The 11,516-nt window shown below is 58.4% G+C and overlaps 1 protein-coding gene across 1 annotated transcript in view; it reads left to right on the top strand.

Annotated features, from left to right (window-relative positions):
- The window catches only part of CGN (cingulin), a 20,648-nt gene extending 17,014 nt beyond the window's left edge, over nucleotides 1-3,634 (top strand). Inside the window, exons 17-20 of the mRNA XM_019528368.1 lie at nucleotides 1,476-1,594; nucleotides 1,896-2,004; nucleotides 2,382-2,545; nucleotides 2,890-3,634. Coding sequence (XP_019383913.1) covers nucleotides 1,476-1,594; nucleotides 1,896-2,004; nucleotides 2,382-2,545; nucleotides 2,890-3,031 — 534 coding nt within the window. The 3' untranslated portion in view covers nucleotides 3,032-3,634. The remainder of the gene's footprint in view (nucleotides 1-1,475; nucleotides 1,595-1,895; nucleotides 2,005-2,381; nucleotides 2,546-2,889) is intronic.
- Nucleotides 3,635-11,516: the final 7,882 nt, after the last annotated feature.

The following is an 11,516-nucleotide window of genomic DNA, read 5'->3' on the forward strand; positions in this document are numbered from 1 at the left end:
CCCCCCCCCCCCCCCCCCATCCTGTGTTGGGCATCAGCTGCCAGCTTTGCTTCCTGCACCCATCTCCTCACTCTTCCATCCCCTCCCGGGTCAGCTGATACCTTGTCTTGCAGCCATGATCATGAGCTCTTGGGGCAGAGATGCTTCAGGCAAGAGGGAATCCAGCCATCTGCTCCCCTCCAAGGACTTAAAATAGGAGGAGCCAGGGAGAAGGGTACCCATGTGGCCTGGCCACTGTGAGCTTCATGCAGTGCAGCTACTGAGGCTCCTGGCAGGCAGTGAAAGCAGTTGCACCCCAAACTGCAGAGGCTCTCAGCTCTCCAGCACGCCCCTCTTGAGCCCAGGAGGCCTGAGGCTGGGGGAGGTGCTGACATGGAGATGCCCCCTGAGCCCACACCTGGCACTGAGTGCTTTGGCTGGCACTGGGGTCCATGAGGCAGCTGTTCCCTGCCTATGGCAGCTCTGGCGCTGCTGGCTACATCTAGCAGGCAGGTTCCTAGCTCCCCAGCATGTATGAAGCTGCTCTGTCCCACGTGCTCTGGCCGCCTGCCTGCGCTTGCACTGTGGGGGCCCCTGTCATGCAACTGCATGCCAGCTGCAGGTGAGTCAGGCTCATTTAACAGGAGCTCCTCAAGCTGTTCTTGTTCTGTGTCTGTGGTTTAGCCAGGACAGCCACAGTTGGGGCGCAGGAGCAGGGCACTGATCCAACTTTCTGGAGGCCTCTTACCTCTCTTCCTGTGAGGCCTGCGGTCCAGCCTAGGAGGGACTGTTCTGCCGGCTGCATGAAGTGGGATGGGCTGGAGACCTCCCTAACTCTTCCTAGTGCCACTGGGGGGAGGCAGAGTCCGTCTGCAGTGGGTGACCTGTGCTCTGGGTGGTGCAGGCAGATGAACGACCTGCGCAGTGGAACTGAGCTCTGCACAGTGTCCTTGTCAAGAGGCCCCAAGCTGAAGGCTGTTGCACCCAAACTGCATGCCCACAGGAGCCTGTGTATGCGTGCATGTCCATGTCCCTGGGTGCAGATGTGTGCATGCAGGTTTGTGCCCATGGCAACATGCATGCAGTGTATGCCCACGGGAGACTGCGTGTGGTGCATTCACACCCTTCTTTTTGGGCCGTAATGAGGGCAGGCACAGTAGAGGCCCCAACTCTGGGGAGCCTGGCCCCAGCAGACGTTGCTGTCCCCTGGCGATGGGGCCGTCACACCCCTGCACCCCCGGCACATTCCAGCATGCGGCAGGAGTGAAGGCACCGCCTGTTCTTGGCGCCCGGGTCCCTCCCGCTCACGGCTGTGTCCGCGCCCAGCTGGCCCTGCTCCTAATTGCCATTATATAACCCTGCTTGTTAAATCCCTTTGGGAAAGGGAGCTCCAGGCCTGACTCACTACTGGGGCTTATGTAAGAGGAGAGGAGCCCAGGGTCACACCCTCACCGCAGGCACGGGGCTTGCTCACTGTCTCCAATGTCTCTTGCCAGAACAAGGACCTGAAGAGCCGTCTGGCCAGCTCAGAGGGGCTGCAGAAACCCAGCGCCAGCCTGACGCAGCTGGAGTCACGGGTCCAAGAGCTGCAGGACAAGCTGCAGGCTGAGGAGAGGTAAAGCAGAGACTCGGGGACCCTGGAGCCCAGGAAGGCACCTCGTACTGGTGGGACTGGTGTAGCCGTATCCCACATGGAGAAGCCAAACCAAGGGCCAAGTCTTGCTACTTCTCTGCCCAGAGAGGTCATGGGTCCCTATAACAATGAGGGGAAACTGAGGCAGAGCCCATAAGGGGTGTAGAAGTCACCCCCCTCCCCATGCATGGGGCCCCAGTATCACAAGGGACTTCGGCCTGTGACTGACACGCAGGTGAGTGCCACATGCCTGAGCAAACCTGCACATCCAATGTGCTCCCAGGGAGAAGAACGTGCTGGTGTCTTCCAACCGCAAGCTGGAGCGGAAGGTGAAGGAGCTGACTATCCAGATCGATGACGAGAGGCAGCACGTGAATGACCAGAAGGACCAGGTATGACACGCACGTGTGCACGCACGCTGCCCCCCATGTTCCCAGCCCTACCCTGCTTGCACATCTCTTTCCACTGTTATTCGTGGCAGCCACTTCCCAGGTGCTTGGTGGGTGGGGACCAGGGGAAGCCTGCATGCCCTGCCAAAGCTGGGGAGTATGCGTCACCATTTACATAACCGACCCCCAGGCCGCTTGTGGTGTGGGGGGGCCTCGGGCCTGCAGCACAAACCCAGGCCCTTACTCATGCCTGTTGCATGAGACACCCGTGTGCATGTTCTGAACCTCGCACAGGGAGGGGGTGGGGCAGCCTGGGGCTAGTGGGTCACCCCTCAGCCCAGCCCAGCCCAGCCCGCCCCACGCCTGCCCATGTCCTGCAGCTGAGTCTGCGTGTCAAAGCCCTCAAGCGGCAGGTGGACGAGGCAGAGGAGGAGATCGAGCGCTTGGAGGGTGTCAGGAAGAAAGCACAGTGGGAGCTGGAGGAGCAGCACGAGCTCAACGAGCAGCTACAGAACCGCGTCAAGGCCCTGGAGAAGGAGGCCTGGTGAGGAGCATTTCCCAGGATCCCTCGTGCTGTCTGACTCTCCATCATTCCTGGGGCCCTCGCCATGGTCCCATGCCCTGCTGCCCTGGCCCAGAACACAGCTCCCTTGGGGTAACCACACCCAGCCAGCCCCTGCCTCCCCTCCCTGCTCTTCGCAGCTCAACCAGTCCCTAAAGGAAGGACCGCAGCAACAGGCCCAGATCTTTCTATGGGTTGCGAGGGATGGAGGTGTTCTGGTCCTAGAGGGTTTAGGTGTCCAACTCCTGTTACTCCTAGTCACATTTCAGGCTCAGGGCTGTTCCGTGCCGGCAACGATTCCCCTTTTTCTTCTCCCCTCCCACCAGGCGCAAAGCAGCACGCTCAGCTGCAGAGGCCTCACTGAAGGATGACCAGCTGAGCTCAGACGAGGAGTTCGACAGCGCTTATGGCCCATCCTCCATCGCCTCGCTGCTGACTGAGGCAAACCTGCAGACCAGCTCATGCTAGCGGCTGCCATGCTGGGGGCCGAGCCAGGCTCCTCCCTTGGACAAAGGCCAGACCCATCTTCTCTTGAAGGGAAAATGCCTCCTTGGCATGGAGTTGACCGGGACACCAGCCATGTTGAAGGAGCTGTCGGCCAGTGGCGGCACCAGGCCTGGTTGTGAACTCTAGCAATAATCCCATGAAGGAAGGGCAGGCTGGTGTTCTGGGTTAATTCTTGTGGGGGTAGGGACAGATGGAAATGGGTGCAGGTACCCCAGCAAATCCTATTTGACGGTTCTTTGTTCTTAGGGCATTGCTTTAAGGATGGACGGCTCACATCTTAACCAAATATTTTTGTACATGGGGGGGTGGAGGGTAGAATATATGTGTGGGCATGGGTGTGCAACAGGAGAGGACAGTGGCCCCTGGGGCTCAGAGAGGGCTGTTTCTGGCTCTGCCCTTAATGGAGAAGTGTGGCAGAGACCACGGGTGATTGGTGCCTCCTGACTCAGGGGGGGCACTTGCCCCCACAGCAGCCAGTCAGCAACTGGTGTGGGTGGGATCGCACTGACCACGGGGGGTTCTGGGTTGATACGATTGGCCGCAGGAGAACACTTCCTCTCTTCCCCTGGCACCCCCACTCCCCAGCTGGTGCTCTCAGGGGGGGCACCAGTGCTCTTGCCTGCCTCCCCCACCTGTCCCCTAAAGCAGGGAACGCTGGCTGTTGGGGTGCACCAGCACTCTTGGGGTATATGTGCACCTGCTACGCACTGCCACTGGCAGGGACCTGCTGGACACTGTCGCTGTTGGCTGTTGTAGGTGACTAGGAGCCAGGCTGAGCCTATTGTGTAGGCACCTAGCGATGCCCCTCAGGTGCTGTCAGCTGGAGGTCAGTGCTTAGCTGGGCACCTGCGTGCCTTTGTAATGAGTCCTGAGTCTATCTAGACCCTGGAGTGGAAAAGCCAAGGGTCTTTGGCCTGTGGCAGTCCCTGGGGGTGCTTGGGGTCCAGTCTTAGCACTGAAGTACTTCTTTCCCCATTCCCCTCTGTCCTGCCCCAGTCCTCTTCTGACAATGGACTGGGTGAGGGGGGGTGAGACGCTGGAACAGCCCCTAGCTAGGGCAGGTGGCTTCTGTGTCGCTGGCTCAGTCCCTTATGTGCCTTCTGGGAGGCTCCAGGGCTGGCTCCAGTGCAGAATCTCCTTGTCCTCCACCTCTTGCTCAGGTCTGAAGCTGGGCAGCCCACCAGTCTGGGGTGAGCAGGGCCTGGCCAGTGGCCACCTGTGCAAGGGGCTGGGATTGGAGAAGCCAGAGGGGGAGCCCAGTGGAGCCTTGGCTGCCCGGTGTCCCCTAGTATGAGTGGGAGAACAAAGACTGTCAAGGAGGCAACATGCATGGGCTGCATCTGTGCCCTGGAACCACTGACTGGGACCCAGGCACTGGTGACACTGGAGCCTAGGGTCCAGTGCAGTCTACAAAGGCTGGCCAGAGCCCCGCGTAAGCCCTGGGGATGCTGGCCTGAGCTGCTGGGTCCCTGCCTCAGGGCTGCACTGCTGCTGCTGGGGCTGGTTGGGTTCGAGTGACCTGGTCTACGTGGACTCAGGCACTGCTTGCTTTTAGGAACGTGAAACTGGAAGGCAGCTCCAGGGTCTCCCAGCTTCTGCTGTCATGGGTGCCAGCCTTGGCCTCACTGGACAGTGCAGCTGCCTGTTCCCATCCACAAAAGCTGGTCTGCTGCAGTTACTTCATCCATTGCTCCGGCCCTGAGCGCCCCCCGCCCCCCACTGCAAGGCAGGCCTTGACCCCAGTGCCTTAATTCTTGGGGGGATTTAGCCAGAGAAATTCCCAGTGGGAATTTGGGGTGAGGTTAAAACAGGCTTTTAAACTGGTTTCAGTTCAGGGACTATCTCTGGCTTCATGTCCGCACCCCCTATGCCTGGTCTCACCTGAACCTGCTCCAATCTTGTGCCCTTCTGACTCCACCTTATCTGATTCTTCTGTCCTGGCCTGTGACCTGACCTGCAGCAACATCTGCTCAATGCCAGCGAGGCCTTGGGTGCTTTGAGCGGTCTCTGCAGCCCAATGCCAAGGATGGGGCAAGAGGCTTTATGGGCCATGGGAACAGCAGCTCCAAGGGAAACTGCCCACACCTCTGGTCAAGTTGGAAGGTATCGGAGCAGTGACAGGCTCCAGGCTGCCTGCGGGGCACTGACTTGTCACCAGTCACTGTAAGTCCTGCCTTCCAGGACAGTTTTCTGGGTTGTGCCAAGGGCTGCAGGCTCATGGCTGGAGGGGCATGGGTTCATCCATGGCTTCAGGAGGAAGGTTTTGGGGGTTGCTGCCAGCCTTCCAGACTGACTCCCAGCATGGAGGAGCCTGGGCTGGCTGGGTGTGGGCTGTGGGTCTAGACAAGAAGAGCCCTGAGCATCTTTCACAGGCTGCTCAGGCCACGGGCACGGAGCTGGCTGGGCTGAGTGACTCCAGGCTGCACCGCACGGGGCTGAGCTGGTGCTAGCACCCACCTGCAGCAGAGCTGGGGCCATCAACATGTGTCCCCCCAGGCTCTCACCCCGGTGCTAAGGTGGGGAGAAAGGGTTACCTGCTTGGGGATGGGGAGGGCCTGGTCCCTCTCTCCTGTGGCTGTGAGGGGATGCTTGACCCACAATCCCCCACAGAGTGGTTGGCATGTAAGGCAGATGCCGGCGTCTTGGACAGGAGACATTTAAGTGACTCTTGCCTGTTGCAGCTCGTGACTATGGATCAGGTTCTCCTGCCTTTTCCCACAAACTTGTATTTTAAATAAACTTTATACATTCAAAGCTGAGTCTGGCTGCGCCTAGTCTCTGCAATTGGGGGTGCAATGGGTGCTGGTCAGGGCCCAGGTCCCATGTGATATCCAGTGCCTAGCATGGATGTGCAGCTAGAACCTGCTTGTGCCCCTGGCCTGTGTGCCACGGCCAGATGCCAGCTGGCTCGGGCCCTTCTCATTTTAGAGCAGCTGTGGCCATGATCCTGGGGCTCTTCAGGTCCTGCTGGCTGACGTGGGTCTAAACCAGGAGTCTGTAAACTCAACACGGCCTTAAAGCTCGGCTAAGGGGGTGGTGTTATGTTGCAGCCTCTGGGCTCTTGGGTTGGGATGTGCCTGCAGCACCAGGGCAGTAGGTGTCCCCTCCAGGCTGGGCTGGACGTCTGCACAGAGAGGCCCTGGTTCCTGCAGCTGCCTCAGCCCGTCCCCAGGATATGGGGGTGACTTGGATCTAGGGTGCCTGGAGGATGGTTGTGCAACGGGTGCTGGTGGCTCCTGCCCAGCCTCAGGTTCTGCACGTGGGATGGGATCCCTGCCCAGCACAGGGCCACCCACTGTGGGGGCTGGGGTCTGCATGCTTGCAGGGCTGGGGGGAGGCACAGGTCTGAGTCTGCTCTTGAGAATGAGTACCCCCCCACCCCAGCCACACTGCTTATGCAGTAGTATGATCAGAGGGCAACCTCCAGAGAGCTCATCTCCCTTTGCCAGCATCTCTGCTCCAGGAGCTCGTGAACATGAATTCAAGTCATTCTTTCTGCACTGCATCCCAACTCTGGGAGTTTGGCCGAGACCAATGGCCTCTGAGAGCGCAGGGACTTAAGCAGCCTGAATGCAGAGTGACACAAGCAGGAGGATGGCTGGGAACCCTCTTCCCTTCCCAGCCTCAGAACAACAGCTTGAAGCCTGTGAATCCGGGAGCTGGGCAATGCAGTCAGTCCCCCTGGCCTGCGACACAGTGAGGGTCTGAACAGGCCTTCCTGTTCCTGGGACCAAGACAGAGCAGCCGCCTGAAGCCACAAGCGTGCAGGCCTCGCGCTGTCTTTCCAGTTGCTTTCAACGTGCTGATCTGTCTCTCGAGGGATCCCTCCACAGTCCATCCTGAAAGGATCTACTGAGAAAACCTTGTGCGTGAGATCCCAGCAGGGCAGCAGGTAGCAGCTCAGAGCAGGGGTCCTGCACCAGTGACTGTGGTGAGTGAGGCTTTGCCATTGCCCTGATTTGTGTCCTGGCGCTGGAAGGTAAATCTGAATGAAGGAAAGGTGTGGCCTGAGGGCAGCTGAGTTCAACTGCATCGAGCCCCTGGATGGATGCTGTATTGAGGTGGATCTAGGATATTGCAAAGGGGGGTACAGATGTGGTGTATGACATGACACATTTGTCTCCAGATAGAGAAGCTAGGCACTTTGCTAAGGTTAGGTGGCTAGCGCCATACAGACTGAACTATTTGCAGGTGCACCAATCTGCTAGATTATATATAGTTTAAAAAAAAATGCAAAATGCCAGGCAAAAAATAGTCAAAATGTATATGGTCATTAGCCGTTTTAGTGAAACGTATGTCTCTTATTCAGAATCATAAGACAAATTAATCTGAATAAGAAACATGCTGCCTTGAGCTCTTGACAACACTTCTAATACTTCACAGTCAGTAATTTTGACACCTAAGTTGATTTCTGACCACACCTGAGTTATGGTTTTAGCTAGAGCTAAGAACAGTCTGCAGGGCTGTGAAATAGGAGAAACATTACCAGGGAGGGTTGACGGACAGCAGTGTTGCAGAAGAAAGGCTAGGCCAAGTCGTGGAACATCAAGGCCGTTGAAAAGGAGAGTGGGGTTAACACCTGTGGAGGGGAGAGATTAGCAGGAATCAAACTGAGGTCAATTGATTTCTATTCAGGCAGCACTGAGGAAATGTTGATGCTCCTCCCAGGTTTTAAAGTTTGGGTGGAGCAGGGATGAAGGGGGGGTGCAACTGCATTACTTCCCACCCCCCAGACATTACCAAAGGCAGATCCACCTAAATCCACCCGAGATTGTGGGCATGTGAGGAAGTTGCTGTGAGGTGAGTTTCCGGGCATCAGATGCTCCAGGGCACTGGCCCAGGGCAGGTTCCCACCGTGTCATAAAGGCAGAGTCAGCCACCCTGGGTTGCTTATCGGACGTGGATAAGATTCCACCACCAGGACAAGTTTGACCTGCGTTGCAACTTGGTCGCCTGCCATGGCTGTGTGTCGTGAACAGGTGTGGGCAGACTTGTTATCTGACAGAGGCGCTCATTAATTCTAGGTCCCTTGCAAGCGTGGGGGATGGAGGAAGGAAGTGACTTGCTGATTAGTTGTGGAAAGCTCATTGAGCACTGCTGGCTCTGGGTCTGCAAACCGATCTGTATGGAGCCAGGCGCTGCCCTTTGGCCTGAAAACCAGGAAGCAATTCTCTCCCTGGCACAAAGGCACACTAGGAATTTGACAGCAGCCCCAAGGTACCAGAGGCAAGAGGGGGTGGCTGGGTGTTATCTGGCTCTCTGGGAGAGCTTATTTCTGACTTGGCAGACCCAGGAAAATCCCCTGATTATTAGCTTAGCAGGGGCTGGCTTAGTGGAGGAAGGCACTGGCTTGCTGGCCTTGGAGGCTGAAATTCAAGGGGTTCTTATACACCTAGCTCAGTGGTATCTGACAGCTGCCTGCTTCGTGTTGCCTAAGAGGCTGATGAATCTGCTGTGAGTTCTCATGGCCAAGACTGGTCCCTTCGTGAGTATTTGCTTGGTGCCAGGTGAGCTGGGGCTGAGGACCTGAGGTGCTGCCCTGATGGGGAACATGATGGGGGTGCCTGTGAAGCAGTGTGATGGGCCCTCAAAGGGGCTGGGGGGAGAGGTGCTGTTGCCTCCAGGGCTGACACTGGTTCATCCCTGGCCTCGAGCATGCTTCCTCCCTGCTTCTGTTTCTCTCTTGGGGACAGGGGTAGTGACATAACCTTGACCCAGCTCCCACGCCTTGCCCTGCCCTTGCTCAGCCAGCATCAGGGATAATTGCAGACGCCGGGCTCTCACAGCACTTAGGTTTGCATGGGGCTCTGGGTCCTGGTACTTCAGGACCAAGGCAGAGCCCATGGCCAAACAGCTGTCAGGCTAGGCAGCAGCGCGCAGGCAGCAGGAGCGAAGGATAGCACCCAGCCTGGGGGCAATGGGCCACCTGCCCTGCTGCTACCTCCTCCTCAGTGTACCCCAGGCCTCATCTGTGGAGCCAGCAACAGCTGTGGTGGAGCTGGGGCCTGGAGGGAGCAGACCCAGGGCCAGGCAGCAGTGAGGGCTGTATCTGCCCAGCCCGTGCCCACTCCTTGCCACCGATGACTGTCCATTAGGGTAGGAGGGACCTTGAACTCTGCTGCAGTGGCTACCCCCCACCCTCCAAGTTCCAGTAGCCTGCAAGGGGCTACCAGCAAGACCCAAGGGAATGGTTTTAGGGCTAGATGCAGCCCAGGGGCTGTATTTGCCTCCCTTCATGTACATGCTGTAGTGACTACCCCCCAGCCCCTGGTGAGCAGGTCCCTGTGCATCCTGGAGCCTTTGCTTCCAGATGTAGCAGAGAATGACCACAGCCTGACGGGTCTTGTCACATGTCCCCAACACAGGGACATTTCCGGGCCTGCATTTTCCCCCCTCTAACCGTGGCCCAGAGCTGAGGGGGTGATGTGCTTGGGTTGCCAGTGGAAGACAGGTTGAGAACCCAGGAGTCTGCGTTCCCTGTTCTAACCACTGCTCTGCATTCCCTCTCTGGGTGGGGCAGAGAACCCAAACCCTGTGGCCAGGCTCCTGCTACAACTCCTCTTCCACATGCCCAATGAGGACGTTGCGGCTCCAGGGAACATACCCCCTGCTTTGCAACCCTGGTTCTGCTCCATCCCACGGTGGGCAGGGCTGTGGTGCAGCCCCCTCGAAGGGCTTGTCTGCAGGGAGGAGGGGAGGCTCCCGCCGTGTTGGCCTGCGCGGGCACATCCGCACCCGCCTGCATCTGGTTCTACTGGTTCCCTTCCCCTGCCGTGCGTTTGAGCCCTGGCTGCCAGCAGAGCAGGCTATGCCCAACCCGTGCCAGCCCTTGTGTGGGCAGGTGGTTTTTTGATTCAACATCTGCACTGAGACCTCCTGGATGGACTCAGTCTCAAGCGCGAAAGGAGGCTCTTGGTCTCCCCACCCACTCCAGGGGCTCGCATGGGTTTTCTTCGGGCAGTGATTCTCAACCAGCTGCCACAGTACCCGTAGAGTCTTGAGATCCCCTGTTGCAGCCAAAAACCATTGCCCCATATCCCATGGGTGACAGTCTGGGGGGGCGTCAGTGGCCAATCGCAGTGCCAGTGGCAAAACTGGAAGGGTCCCCCCTACCCCAATGGCCAATCTCAGGGGGGCACTGGCCAGTGATTCACTCGGTGCCCCCACTCCCTGGGTGGCGAGGGCCAATCTCGGGGGGGGGGGGCACATGCCTCCCCCCCACGTGTCACCTATGCTGTGTCCCATTTCCTGAGCCCCAGAGAAGTGTGTCTCCATCCCCTTCACAACCATCCTTAGGGTATTCAAAGGCTAGGATTGATCAAATCCTGCCTCGGTCTTCTCCAGGCTCAGCAATCCCACCTCTTCCAATCTTTCTTCATCAGTCAGGTCTTAGACCTCTAATCACCTGTGTTGCACTGCTGGACTCTGTCTCCGTCTACATCCTCCCAGAAGCCTGGGCTCTAGCACTGGGCCTGGTGCTCCCAGGAAAGTCTCCCAGAGGCTGAAGGAAGTAGGTGACTCGCTTCCTGTGGCTATAACCACTGGGCTCTCTGGAAAGAGAGCGCTCCAGATTTGTGTCCCCCTTGCCATCCGCTATAGCCCCCAGGTCCTTATCTTCAGTGCTGCAACCTGGCCAGTGGTTCCCCGGGCTCTCGGTGCGTGCAATTCTTCTGTCCAAAGTGTAGGCCTTTGGTCTGGACCTTATTGAAAGTTGTTCAATTCATTTCGGCCCCTTTTTCCAGCTGGGCCAGTTGCCCTGAGGTAGGTGGCACCAGGGGGCTGGGGGTTTTGCCCTGCCCTCTGTAGTGGATATGGGGCTGCCCCTGGAGAGGATGCCTAGGGGGATGATTAACAGCTGTGGGGCAGTCTCTGGGCTGGATGGGAGCTGGCTGGAGCCAGATGACCAGGAGCAGAGGCGGCTGCCTTGTGAGTTAGCAGAGCTGCCTGCGAGCCCTATGTAGCTGACTGGTGGGTCCTGTTGGCCCAGGTGGGCAGGTGCAGGGGAGGCTGGGCTGGGGGTGAAGCCCAAGGGAGTCATCCTTCCTCTTCCTCATAGGTTTGGAGACGCAGCTGATGGGCCAGTAGCCCATAGATGAGCTGTGGGGGGAAAGGGGGAGGTGAATCCTGGGGCAGGAAGGCACTCATTTAGGGCCTGATCCTGTCTTGGTGGGAGCTGCAGGTGCTCAGTCTCACTTGGGATGAGACCTGGCGGGTGGGAGAGGTGCTCCTGGGGGGTGTTGAGGGTAGCAGCCAGGCCTGTGTTCCCCGTTTGCTGCTTTTAAGGGGGCATTGCCAGCACCCAGGAGGAGCTGGGCTGGGAAAGGGCCCTACCTTCCCCTGCTGCACCTGGTGCTCACCTCCCTCCTTCCCAGCCGCTGGGGCCAGGAGGCCCCAGTGCAGCCCTGGTTGGAGGCCACTGAGGCCAGTGCACCCCCCCCCCCCCCCC

This window comes from Gavialis gangeticus, unplaced genomic scaffold (genome assembly GCF_001723915.1).
Source record: "Gavialis gangeticus isolate Ggan-Ray unplaced genomic scaffold, GavGan_comp1, whole genome shotgun sequence".
Lineage (NCBI taxonomy): Eukaryota > Metazoa > Chordata > Crocodylia > Gavialidae > Gavialis > Gavialis gangeticus.